General features: G+C 53.1%; 1 protein-coding gene across 5 annotated transcripts in view; it reads right to left on the bottom strand.

Annotated features, from left to right (window-relative positions):
• The window catches only part of apbb2b (amyloid beta (A4) precursor protein-binding, family B, member 2b), a 59,515-nt gene that overhangs the window by 16,588 nt on the left and 29,678 nt on the right, over positions 1 to 13,249 (bottom strand). For 4 of the 5 annotated variants that reach the window (XM_061829068.1, XM_061829070.1, XM_061829069.1 and 1 more), the window contains 6 exons: positions 13,040 to 13,154; positions 11,497 to 11,584; positions 11,348 to 11,428; positions 10,221 to 10,336; positions 9,869 to 10,048; positions 6,795 to 9,733 (listed from right to left, as the gene is read on the bottom strand). In XM_061829068.1, coding sequence (XP_061685052.1) covers positions 9,563 to 9,733; positions 9,869 to 10,048; positions 10,221 to 10,336; positions 11,348 to 11,428; positions 11,497 to 11,584; positions 13,040 to 13,154 — 751 coding nt within the window. In that variant the 3' untranslated portion in view covers positions 6,795 to 9,562. Of the gene's footprint in view, positions 1 to 6,794; positions 9,734 to 9,868; positions 10,049 to 10,220; positions 10,337 to 11,347; positions 11,429 to 11,496; positions 11,585 to 13,039; positions 13,155 to 13,249 lie in introns of those variants that run through there. The other variant, XR_009796322.1, reaches the window with a different exon arrangement.

The raw sequence follows: 13,249 nt of genomic DNA, 5'->3' as shown, positions 1-13,249 counted from the left end.
ATATTGCTCATGTTTGGTAACAGAAAAGTACTTGTAATATGGCAACATTATAATTCATGGTATCTGACCATTTGAAATTTTGCTACAAAAATCACGGAAGTCGACAGACGTTTGCCTCGGCGGGCCGGACCCGGCCCCCGGGCCCGTACTTTGACAGCCACCGGTGAAGAAAAGCCACGCGGCGACGACCCAGCCGCCCGTGTCCTTGGTCAAGTTGCGCTGGAACGGGACGTTTTTGGCCTTGATGTTCCTGTCCTGTTGGAGACAGGACACGCCCCGCTGCAAGACGATTGGCTCGCTCGCGCTTTGCGGGAAAGGCTTGCGCTGCGGCCGTACGCGGCGACGACCCAGCCGCCCGTGTCCTTGGTCAAGTTGCGCTGGAACGGGACGTTTTTGGCCTTGATGTTCCTGTCCTGTTGGAGACAGGACACGCCCCGCTGCAAGACGATTGGCTCGCTCGCGCTTTGCGGGAAAGGCTTGCGCTGCGGCCGTACGCGGCGACGACCCAGCCGCCCGTGTCCTTGGTCAAGTTGCGCTGGAACGGGACGTTTTTGGCCTTGATGTTCCTGTCCTGTTGGAGGCAGGACACGCCCCGCTGCAAGACGATTGGCTCGCTCGCGCTTTGCGGGAAAGGCTTGCGCTGCGGCCGTACGCGGCGACGACCCAGCCGCCCGTGTCCTTGGTCAAGTTGCGCTGGAACGGGACGTTTTTGGCCTTGATGTTCCTGTCCTGTTGGAGGCAGGACACGCCCCGCTGCAAGACGATTGGCTCGCTCGCGCTTTGCGGGAAAGGCTTGCGCTGCGGCCGTACGCGGCGACGACCCAGCCGCCCGTGTCCTTGGTCAAGTTGCGCTGGAACAGGACGTTTTTGGCCTTGATGTTCCTGTCCTGTTGGAGGCAGGACACGCCCCGCTGCAAGACGATTGGCTCGCTCGCGCTTTGCGGGAAAGGCTTGCGCTGCGGCCGTACGCGGCGACGACCCAGCCGCCCGTGTCCTTGGTCAAGTTGCGCTGGAACAGGACGTTTTTGGCCTTGATGTTCCTGTCCTGTTGGAGGCAGGACACGCCCCGCTGCAAGACGATTGGCTCGCTCGCGCTTGCGGGAAAGGCTTGCGCTGCGCCGTACGCGGCGACGACCCAGCCGCCCGTGTCCTTGGTCAAGTTGCGCTGGAACAGGACGTTTTTGGCCTTGATGTCCTGTCCTGTTGGAGGCAGGACACGCCCCGCTGCAAGACGATTGGCTCGCTCGCGCTTTGCGGGAAAGGCTTGCGCGGAACGGACGAAGCGGCGAAGAAAACGATGGAAGGGTAGGGGGGCACAGGGGAGAAGGTCGCTTCTCTGCGAAAAGGAAGGGGGGCGGGGAGGGCGGGAAGGGGAAGGGGGACGGAAGGAAACGAAAAGACGGCCAAGACGAGGGGAAAGGTTGGAAGCGGGGAGGGAAAGGATTGGAGTTGGGGACAGGAAGAGGATGCGGAGGACGACCCAGCGACCGTTTGTTGTGGTCCAAGGCTTGCGCTGGAACGCGCGGAAAACAGGACGTTTTTGGCCTTGATGTTCCTGTCCTGTTGGAGGCAGGACACGCCCCGCTGCAAGACGATTGGCTCGCTCGCGCTTTGCGGGAAAGGCTTGCGCTGCGGCCGTACGCGGCGACGACCCAGCCGCCCGTGTCCTTGGTCAAGTTGCGCTGGAACAGGACGTTTTTGGCCTTGATGTCCTGTCCTGTTGGAGGCAGGACACGCCCCGCTGCAAGACGATTGGCTCGCTCGCGCTTTGCGGGAAAGGCTTGCGCTGCGGCCGTACGCGGCGACGACCCAGCCGCCCGTGTCGTTGGTCAAGTTGCGCTGGAACAGGACGTTTTTGGCCTTGATGTTCCTGTCCTGTTGGAGGCAGGACACGCCCCGCTGCAAGACGATTGGCTCGCTCGCGCTTTGCGGGAAAGGCTTGCGCTGCGGCCGTACGCGGCGACGACCCAGCCGCCCGTGTCCTTGGTCAAGTTGCGCTGGAACGGGACGTTTTTGGCCTTGATGTTCCTGTCCTGTTGGAGGCAGGACACGCCCCGCTGCAAGACGATTGGCTCGCTCGCGCTTTGCGGGAAAGGCTTGCGCTGCGGCCGTACGCGGCGACGACCCAGCCGCCCGTGTCCTTGGTCAAGTTGCGCTGGAACGGGACGTTTTTGGCCTTGATGTTCCTGTCCTGTTGGAGGCAGGACACGCCCCGCTGCAAGACGATTGGCTCGCTCGCGCTTTGCGGGAAAGGCTTGCTCTGCGGCCGTACGCGGCGACGACCCAGCCGCCCGTGTCCTTGGTCAAGTTGCGCTGGAACGGGACGTTTTTGGCCTTGATGTTCCTGTCCTGTTGGAGGCAGGACACGCCCCGCTGCAAGACGATTGGCTCGCTCGCGCTTTGCGGGAAAGGCTTGCGCTGCGGCCGTAACCCGCTGAAATTCCAAAACTGGATCACATTTTGGACGTTTCGCGTGGTCTGGGTTGGGGTTAAGGTTTTAGTAGGATTCACGTGTGTGGATTTTGTGTCCTAGAGTATGAGTGCCAATTCATAATGTCGCTTCTTGGATTGGACCTCTTTTTTTTTTTTTTTTAAATCAAGCATTTCATTGTCAAGATTAGCAGTGTTGAGGTGACACGACGAGGTCGAGGTTTACATGTCTGCCTCATGCTTCGGACTTTCCAGATTTGAACTCGATCTTTTCCCGTGTGAAGTCGGTCGACTCTTCTTGTGCTTGGCCAAAGGCCTTTTTTTTTTTTTTTTTCAAAAAATATTCGACGGGTCGACGACGACCGCGCTGCCGTCGCTGCGGCTAACCCGCACGCACTTTGCCTATCAACTCGAGCGAAACCCGCGAAGGCAATTTTGAAACTTTCCTCTTCTCTCCAAGTCCTCGACATTTTTGAGCCGTTTCCGCTGGCCGTTTTTAACTTTCATTTCCGGAACAAGGAAGAAAGCGACAACAACGGCGACCGTGGAAGAACGCCAGCTAGGACAAATGGACCTACATGAGCAGATCTACATCCGTACATTTAACGTTACGTTTAATTGCGCTGCAAAAAGCGGGAGGAACGCCGAGTAAAATGGATCAATCGCGAGAGCCGACCTCCGCCGAATTCTCCTTTGCGCAACGACGTTTGCCGCGTTGCGTCATTCACGTGACGCAACGCGGCAAACGTCGTCGCACGCTGCAAGTGTGCGCGCTACAAAGAGGCCTTCAATTCCGTCCGGGTACTCTGACAACGGGTCCAGGGTGTAGCCCGACCCTCGTCGGGCTCCGCTTGAGCCGTGACCTCAACAGGAGAGAAAATGGCCGGAAAGTCGCGGCTAACGTTTGACTATTGCGTAAACACGCAGAGTTGGAGGCGGTCGCGCCTCCCTCGAAAAGCGCGTCGGAATGACGGCAATACAAACGCACCCGCGGCCTCGAAGGAGAGCGCGAGGCTCGACCTTCGGCGGCGGTCTCGGACTCGGTCCCCGTTTCGCCGCGGCGACACCTGGCACTAAAAATAACACAAAGTTTCCTCCAAAAACAAAGCCTGCCACTCCTCATTCCTGCACTCGGAACCGCTGGCTGCGTACAGTCAAGCAAAAGTTGCCTCCGAGAGTCCCCGACGGCGTGCAGCGAACTAGATTCCGAGCACGCGGCACGAGAAGCCCCTCTCTGGATCGGGCTTTCGCCGGAACGTCCGCGCTGACTTGGCCCGCGTCTCTAAAGTGACTCTTGTCGGCGTTTGCGGCCTCGTTTGAAATGCGTCCCACTTCCTTGTGCGCCGTTTGCAGTCACGCACGTACGGGTGCAGGACCCTGCACAGAGAAGTGTGACGCGGGACTTCTGAGCTGGCGCTTTTGCACAACAGCAACTGGAACCAAAGGATGTGTGGTTTCTCGGAAAGTCCTTTCGAGGCCACTCTCGTGTGTGTGTCTGTGTGTGTGCGCGCACTCGACTTTTCATGAGCGAGACATGAAATCCCAACCGAAGGCCCTCGCGATGAAAACGCCGCAAACTGCGCTTCGACGTCTCCGAGCGGGAAATACGCAATCTCACGCCGAGCCAGATGAGGCGGCTCGGCCTCGTTTAAACTTCGTCGGGGTTGGCTTTGGACCTTGCGCCATCTTGTGAAAGCGCTTTTGACAGCACTTGCTCGGCAGTACAGTAAAACGTCTTTTCTCTTTCTGGCGCATCGGAGTCGTAATCAGGCTCAGCACCCGGTTGAGGCTATTCGGACGGAGGACCTCTGAAGGAAAGCGGGCACCCGAGCCGAGCCGAGCCGAGCCGAGGCGACGAGAAAGCGCTAAAAGCGGCACCCAAGAGTTTCGCCGACCTCGATTGAGAAAATTCCAGGTCGGCTTACGCCCGCCGTCTCCCGCTGGGCCGATTATTGAATACGAGGTTACGCGGCAAGCCGAGTCCTGTTGTGAGAACACGTCGATGACGCGCCTTGGACGGGATAATCCCTCCAGCTGGACTCCCACCCGTGGACGTTTGGATGAAAGTCACGCCACCCCCCACCTTACTCTTTAAGCCCTTCTTTTCCAATAAAGGAACTGTACTTGTTATTATCGTTTGCATTTTTCAAGGCTCGCTGTTTTTGCCTCGCAATATCTTGTAGAAGTCCCCTCGCGAAGCACCACCAACGAAGAACGCCGACCGGCGTCACGGCAGAGGAGCGACACGCTCACCGTCGCGTACGTACGAGATGTACACCTGCACGCGACGAGTCGAAATGCGGAAGCAATCCGTCGCTCGCTTCTGAATAGCGGCCGGCGCGCGGGGGCGGGACCGATTCGCGACCGGCTGACTTCGGCCAATGAGCGGCCAGCGTCGGGCGGCGCCGTGCAGGAAGAGGAGGGGCTTAAGTAAACAGCGGGCGTACTGAGGAACTGAAGAGTCCTTCGTTTTGGGGAGGGGCTCACCGGTGCACTGAGGAACTGCTGTGATCCGCCAAGGTACGAAAACGGACGACGTACTACGCAGCCAACGAACTCGGGAGCGATTTTACCGGCCGGGGGCCAACGTTCGGTGACGGGCAGCCGTTCCTTCGAGCTGACGGACAATTTTGAGTCTGCCAAGCGCCTGAAAATAAGAAGACATATTTCAAATAAACGCAACTCCACAAGAAATGTTCGTATGGACGCAGCGTTCCGTCTGTCTCGAATGCGATTATTGAAGCCCTTTTTACTTCATAATAATAATAATAATATATTCAACTTTCTCAATGGTATTTCCACCAATCAAATGACAAACACGGCGAGGTGAGCGAGCAGGAAGGAAGTCCGCGTACCAGAATGCGTCACGGCGGCACGACGGGACCGGACGCCGAGGGACGGTCGGTGGCTGAGCTCGCTGCAGGGAAAGTTTGCTTTTTTTTGGTGTGTGTTTATCTTAAACCGCCGCCTTTACTCCTTCAAAATACACAACCACCCATATCGTGATTCGTAAACCTCAGGGATGATTCTTTCAAAGAATCTGATTCCAGTGATTCAGTAGACTCAAAAGAGCTGCCACGCCCATAACAAGCTTTTGCGCTGCGCTGTGGCGCTTTGGGCAGCAGGTGGCGGCATTTATTCCACTTGCAGCCTTGACTCTACAGATGGGAGGGGGCGGGGCAATCTCCACCATGACACTGTCAAAAAGGCCTGACCAAGGGACGTGAACTGGAACGTCTCAAGAGGCCTTGACGCGTTTCCATCTCTAGGTTGCAAAGATGGTCGCTTAATACCATCACCAGACGGCAATATTCATCCCACAATAACGACTCCTGCGTGTGATCCCGTGAGTCGTCATCCTGCTGCAGACTAATCAAAATACCGGAAACAGTACTTCAATGCAAATGCCAGCCGGAGCAAACGGATGCACCGACATGACGGACAAGACAGTACTCATGTCTGACGCTGCGCAGATGACAAGGAGAGCTCGGCCTTTTCGGCTCAGCTCCTTCGCCGCAAAGTCGGCAGCGCTGCGGATGCGGAACCGATCCGGTTCGAGCCAACGCTCCCTTGTGAACAAGACCCGAGTTACTTGAAGCCCTCCACTTGGGGCAGGATCTGATCCCTGACCCGGAGAGGGCCCGCCACCTTTTTGCAACCGAGGACCAACTTGTCAGGTTTGGAGGGGTTCATTTTCATCCCGCTTGGGCGCAAACCGCTCCAGCGCCGGTCGGAGATCACGACCCGATGGAGCCGAACGAGGAGAACAAGCAGGGACCACCGAACCGGCCTCGACTGCGCCTACAAATTGTAACCGACTCGCTGTGGAAAAGCAGCCTTGGGAGAGATGATAGTTGTTTTGAAATTGATGATTACTTTTGTTTAGCTCCAGAACCTGGAAATGTGTTCGGTGCCGGGGCGGATCTACCGACGTTGGAGCCGTACACAGCTACGGTTGATTTGAAAGTTGAACCAAGTTTTGTTTCTGAGCACATAAAAGTGGTTTGAAGTGAAGAGCTCGCCTCAGGCTGCCTTCCGGCAGCTCTCCCATCTTTGGCAGCCATCATCAATTCTTTCATCTTGCAGTCAAATTCTGTTCCTTCTTTAGACAGGGTTCCGGCCAATCAGGCTTCCCCTCCCCCCTCACTCCGAAAACAAATCTTATGCGACGTACAACCTTCCGACACCACGAAAGTGCGGGCGCTCGCTCGCCGAGGGGCGGGGCTTCCCCGACAACGCGACTTCCCGGATGAGCCTCAGCTGAGCTAAAGGCGAACTCGCGATCGCTCGAGTCAAAGCCCCAAAACGAAACGCGGCCGGTGGCAAAAGCGCCGGCACCAGTTGGACACGGACAAGCACTGCGATCCGTTTCAAGGTGACGTTTATTCTCACAATTGCTTACATTGACGAGGGCTACAAATCAGTGAGTGGCGTTAAATGTCGCGCGTGCGCTTCCGAGACATTTTTCTGCCTGTTGCGGAGCGTCGGGAAAACCGAAACAAGTCACACAAAATGAAACTTTGCCAGCCTCCGTCAACACGATCACGATATAGCTTTATAAAATAGAATAAATAAAATACAAATATTTTGTTCAGTCTCTGGCTCGCTCGTCCTCGGGCATGCAAGGCTCTGTTACGACTTTCGCCGTGAAAAGAATGCATAGATGAGCCGTTAGCGGGCGTCAACTTCATTGGCAAGATAAAATAAAAGCTTTCTTATCTACATTTGATATCTTACACTTTGGCCTTTGGGTAGGTAAGTTCAAAAGAAAAAACAATCCAAAAGTCAAGAGCGATAGAAAGCTTATGACAATCAGAAATGGCAAATGTTACCTTACATGGAGACTTTTTTTTTTTTGGGATACATTTGTCAACCCGTTCACATTTCAATCTCGTCCGAACAAAAAGTGGCCGTCAGGGGGAGGGGGAGAGAAAAAAAAAAAAAAAAAAAAAAAGAGGCAGAATTACATTTTTTTTTTCTCTTCTCCTCACAATGTGAAGAAAATGATGGCAACGAGGACGAAAGCGCACGGCCGGCGTCCGAAAGTCAGCGGCAGAATTTCGTCCGGCGTGCGGAACACAAAGCGGGATGGGGGGGGGCAAAGGTCGGGCACCCGTCCGGGGCGGCCTCCGCGCTTCGGGTCAAGGGTCAGCGCTCGTTTTGCTCTTGAGCAGCTGGCGTTTCTCGCTGGTTCCGTTTGAAAAAAAGTTGTCGGGAACGCTTGGGGACGTTTCGTGCGGGTAGATCGCATACGTCATTGTCGTACTTCCTTTCTCGCCGCCATTTTAGAGTCCTCGACATGTTCGTTTGGGGGGCGGCGGGGGGGGGGAGATATACACGTAGACACCGCCTTGAGCAGTTTGGCCCGCTGCTGGCGCACGTCTTTCTGTCCGCCATATTGGATGTGGCAGAGAAACTGAGGTAGGCGAAAAGTCAAAGTCACGAAACTTGAAATTCTGCACATTCATCAGCTGCCACCAACATGAACATGTTTACAAAATAGGCACCAAAAATAACCTGTGCAACTTTTTATTTAGGATAGAAGTAAGCCCCAAAGCAATTTAGGAGTGTTTACGTCTTCCAATACTGCCGTAGTGACAGTGAATATGGGAATATGATAATCAAATATTGAAACAGACCCGATCCAGAAACATATCTGTGATGTGGATCTTCTAAATAAGTATAATAATTTATTTAGACACCTGAAGTGGCCGCTATCAATTTCACGAGGAATAACGTCACGGTCAGACCGACCGGACGAGTTTTTGCTGCCTTTGATCTTTGGGAATTCTATGGGGAAAAAAATTAATAATGAAAAAAAAAAAAAAAATCATCAATCAACTAAAATGTTATCGTCATGACTTCAGGGAAATGTCGATTTGGTTTGCAGGCTGCTTCCACCACAGAAATTCAGAATTGGTGGACACAAAGCCCAAAAAATTCAACGTTAGAAAAGCCAAATCCAATCAAAAGACTTCAGAAGCACCCGCACATCAATGGCGGGTCGCCAAGACTTTTGGAACCGCCCGCGGATGTCACCGGGTGGCGACAAGCACTACGCATCTCTACAACTCACTCCAACATAGTGCCTCGCCAAAGCAGTTCTATGATTGCTCGGCTTTTCAGACGGTCCTCAACGTAGCTTGCTAGCAATCTGAAACAGGCAACCTACGGTCGAGGGAATCCCAAAACTTCCCATAATGCATCACGCCGACGGCGAAATCCATGCGTTTGCTTTTCAGCTGGCCGATCAATAACTGTCGTGCAAAAAGTGCTTTGCGTGTATTCGTTTTGGAAATTACATTCAGATGAAAATGATACGAGATTATGACATGTATTCGTTGAAGATTTACTACAGAAGGTCCACCGGCAATCTATTGTAATTATGAGACAACAATGACATAATTAACGGCACGTCCAAGTCGTACTTGCAAATTATTTTGCATTTGACTGATAAAAACTTTTAGATACAGTTGAAGCCACTTTACGGATACACATGTCATTTTTTGTTTCACTGTCTGAAGTCAAAAAGGGCAAAACGTCTCCTGTTTCAGCTCAGTCAGGAAAAGCAAAATGAAAAAGAAAATCATATCAAATTTAAGACCTTCTTTCTCATTTTAGTGCATAACAAAATGAACGTTTAACACTGAAACATTTAACAAAGTGAATCATTTTGGTACAAAAAAAATGGAATGTGTTTTTGCACACTCTATGTAAATATCTGGATTCCACTGTATATGAATATCAAAGTGAAAAAGAATCTCGGACTGTATCGCGGAGAAGCGGCGAGACCGGGCCGGGACGGGACGGGAAAACTTTTGGTTCCTCTCCGAGCGCCTTCAGCGAGCCGTCCACTTTTCAACTAACGCGCAAGCGCTCAAGGCGGCGTCTACGCATTTTGTCATGTCTACGGGGGTGGGGGGTGGTGGTGGTGGTGGGGGGGGGGCTTGGTGGTTGGGCCATCGGGCCAAAAATGGCCACTAGATGCCGTCCCCGCATTGGAAGGGCTCTCACGTTCTTGTTGTTGTCTGGATTGAGTCTTGAAAAATTCTGGAGGGTCTGAGCCGGGTTTCCACGGTTACAGGAGGTTTCTATAAGGATGCGAGTAGTTACCGTGGCGACGCTCTCCCCTTCACTGCGGCGACTCGGGGACGGGCCGCTTCTGCTTGAGGGTGTCGATGAGGGAGAGGACGCCGCGCTTGACGCTCGTCGACACCCGGCGGGAGACCGAGTCGCCCGGCGGCGACGAGCCGCACGCCTTCTGGGACAGCGGCCGGGCCACCAAACACTTCTGGTACCGCAGCTGAACGACAGACGACAAAACGCAATGTCAGCGATAGATGAGGGCGGCCATGTCTGCGCGACCCGTTTCGTTAGGGTTCCGGGGTCGGGAAAAAAAAAAAAAAAAAAAAGCTCAACACGCGCTCGGGCGACTCACCATACAAGCGGCCTGAACGGCCTCCGACACGCTGCCGGCGTTGGGCTCGCACCAGAACACGTGACAGTCGTAACGATGGCCGCCGGCGTCCATGACGAAGGCGAACGTGCGCACGTCGTGTCCCACGCCCATGAAAGACAGGAAACGGACCCGGCACTCCACCAGAACTTCCTTTTCGTCCTGCTCGGAAACGGGCCTGCCTCGTTAAGATTCCTCTGTCCCCCCCCCGCCCCCCCCCTTCATCAATTGGACCACCGGAGCAGCAGATGAGCTTGAGCTGCTAATGTTGGGAACGCACAAGAAAGTTTCCGCAACCGTTTGGGACTTTTTCAAGGTCCGAGGAGCGACTGACCTCGTCTTTGCTGATGGTGACCGTCGCGTCGGCCACGTTGAGGGCCACCGGAGTCCAGTCCTCCTTGGCGGAAGTCGCCACCAGACTGCCGATGGCGCCGTTCAGTATGTCCATGCCTGCGATCGGAGCGCATTTAAAGCACTGGGCACGCGGCCAATCCGCAGATTTTGAATCGGGCTTACATTATATTACATTTCTGACATTACACATTTTTGATCACGTCACAAAGTCCAAAGTTCGCACGGCATCAGCGTAGTAGCGCTTTGTTCCCAAACGTCTCTGGCAGCACTGTGGGACTCGGCCGCCGAACGATCACAGAAGTTTCAGGATTCCAGAGAACCGCAGCGAGAGCCGTTATCCTCGCGTGGCGAAAACGCAGCGAAACGAAATGGAGCACAGAAAAATCACACCAACGGTCAAAGATGGTGGCGGTGGGCCGCTCTCTTCCTTCAGGACCTGGACAACTTGCCGTGACTGATGGAACCAAGAATTCTGCTCTTTCAGAGAAAATCCTCGAGCCGAAGCGGACTCGGGTTCTGCGGCAGGATAACGATCCGTAGCGCGCCACTAAGTCAATTCTGAATGGCTTAAAAAAAAACCAAAATGACGATTTTGGTGTGGCCAAGTCAAAGTGGATGCTTAAAACCCTTCAAAAGGCTTTTCAAAATGGAAGGTCCATTTTTGCCAAATTCAAGTAAGTTTCTTTCAGCTTTCGCCACAGATGACACGCACGCATTTTGTACGCCGGATGCCCTCCCTGACGCAACCCTTCTCAGGGAGTGCCAAATTCAAGCAACTCCGCAAACATCTCCGCAGAAATGTGAAAGACTGGTTGGCACTTGTACGAGACCACTTCTCGGCTTTTTTTTTTTTTGCACGGGACCAGAAGACTCTGAAGTTCCTCAATTCACTGACTGACATTTCTTTGACGATCTTAGGGAGTAGTAGGGAAACCATGGAAAGCATTCCGAATTTGAGAAGCGGGCCAACCCTTTTGCACGGCTCAGGGTATCCCCGATGTCCACCTACTGCAAAGGATCTTCTCGCCATCCACACGGCGGGGCGGGTTTCACTGAAACGAACGAAAGAAAGGAAGGTGCGCGTTTTTGAGGGAGGGAAAGACCTACCTGTGGGTCTGGCGACCGGCATCATGCCAAGATAGAGCACCTGAAACTTTTGAACCAGCTCGGTCTTTGGCGTGGGGAATTCTGCAAAAGGTTGAAATGGTATTTCAAAGAAATGCTTTGGCGCCGAGTGACGGATCTGAACAACCGACCTTGTAGAGGGAGATCCAGTCCCGCCTGAATCCTCTCCTGAAGAGAGCCTCCTGCCACGGCTTTGGCAGTCTTTCGCTCTGTCATGATCTGAACGTTGGGGGAGGGACGGGCAGATGGATCAGGTGAGGGACCGCATTCATTCATTCATATCCCCGAACCGCTCGTGTGGTGTTTTGCGCCATTCTGATGACTGGCATCACGTCTTGTCGCCGGCCACGCGGTCGGACTTCCGCTTTCCCTCAGAGGGCCGTGACGACTCTGAAACTGCGTACACGATTTCCGGGATGACGGCGCGCAGCATTTGATGGGCTGCGCCCACTTTGACTCGCGTCGCGCCTGACCGTCCGCCGCGGTGCATACTCGTCTTCTTTGTCCCGCGAGGGGTCGCCACAATTGCGAAAAATCAATGTTCACACCGAAAGCCTTTGAAATGCTTTTTTTTTTTTTTTCCACACCTTCTTTCCAAACAGTGACTGTAACACAACAACACGACTGAAAAGTTGGTTTTGATTCATCCTCCTCCTGTTCACCGAAAGCACCAAAGTTGTCGTCATTCATCAATATCGGAGTTGAAACGACTCAGAACGTCTCCGTCACACACCGTTTGAGTCTCTTTCTCGCTCTCACTGTCGTTTTCATCGGGAGTGACCACCGCTGAAGTTGTTGCGTTCCGCTCAGGTTAACAGTTAATTCTTTGACGCTGCGCCACGCATTTAAAATCCGCTGGCAGACCTCAGAAAAGAAAAACCTTTGCCTGCAGCCAGTTTATTGTAAAAGATTTAAAATGAATTAAATACGAAATACAGATTTTGCATTCGTGCTGCATCCTGCATTGAGGGCACCAAAAACTTGCGCCGTCTTCTTCTACACATGCTCGACGCCTCGTCATCTTCTTCTACATGCAATTGAGGGACATTCTTCTTCTTCTACACACGCTCAAACCCAAGGGCATTGTCAAGAACGGTCATGTTTCAAGCATTACCTTCAAATACGTTTTTCTTGCGCTTTTGAAATCAAAGCTGATAACGACAAAAAATAAAAATAAAAAAAAAAATATGCTGCTGGGTTCACAGCGTTCGAAAAAAGTAGCGGCTTGTCGTCCAGAAAACACAGTAAATGTATATTTGCCACATTTATCGCAAACACAGCTAGTTTTGAAATCAGATGCTCGTGAAAACCGCTGCATTATTATAATTATTCTTATTCATTTGATGGTTCGTGACCAAAACACGCAGCAATTCCAAACATCATTAACGGTTTAGACAATTTGCAACGCTGTTATTGTAGCGAGAAAGTTGAAGTGGACGCACATGATTTTGCTTTTCAAATGACACGCTGGATTGGATCTGCGACCCCCCAAGGACTTAAGTCCACCGCAGGCGATCCAGAACATTCTCATCAACTTTCGGGAGAGATCATGACCCATGGTCTGATTTAACCAACGAAAATGGCCTCTGCAACGTGTGCAGTTTCCAGCTCAAGGCGAAGTATTTGCAGCTGGAGACGGGGCCCGGTTCTAAGGAAGGTTCCGCCGCGGCTTACCCGGGAGCAGATCTCGTGGAGGCTGGTGGCGATGGCTTTGGCTGGCGTGTCACACCGGAAGACGTGACATTTTAGGATCCTGGTGTTCTTATCCCGGGCAACGTATGCAAAGTCCCTGCGAAGACGAGAAGAAAACGCTACCGAGCTGATTTTGCGCAAGGAGTCAAACAAGAACGGCGAGCGGCCGACTGCTGCTAAAAGCGGAAGACC

Source organism: Syngnathoides biaculeatus, chromosome 9, assembly GCF_019802595.1.
Source record: "Syngnathoides biaculeatus isolate LvHL_M chromosome 9, ASM1980259v1, whole genome shotgun sequence".
NCBI classification, from domain to species: Eukaryota; Metazoa; Chordata; class Actinopteri; order Syngnathiformes; family Syngnathidae; genus Syngnathoides; species Syngnathoides biaculeatus.
The sequence above is the reverse complement of the archived record's forward strand: the minus strand, read 5'-3'. Positions and strand labels throughout refer to the sequence as shown.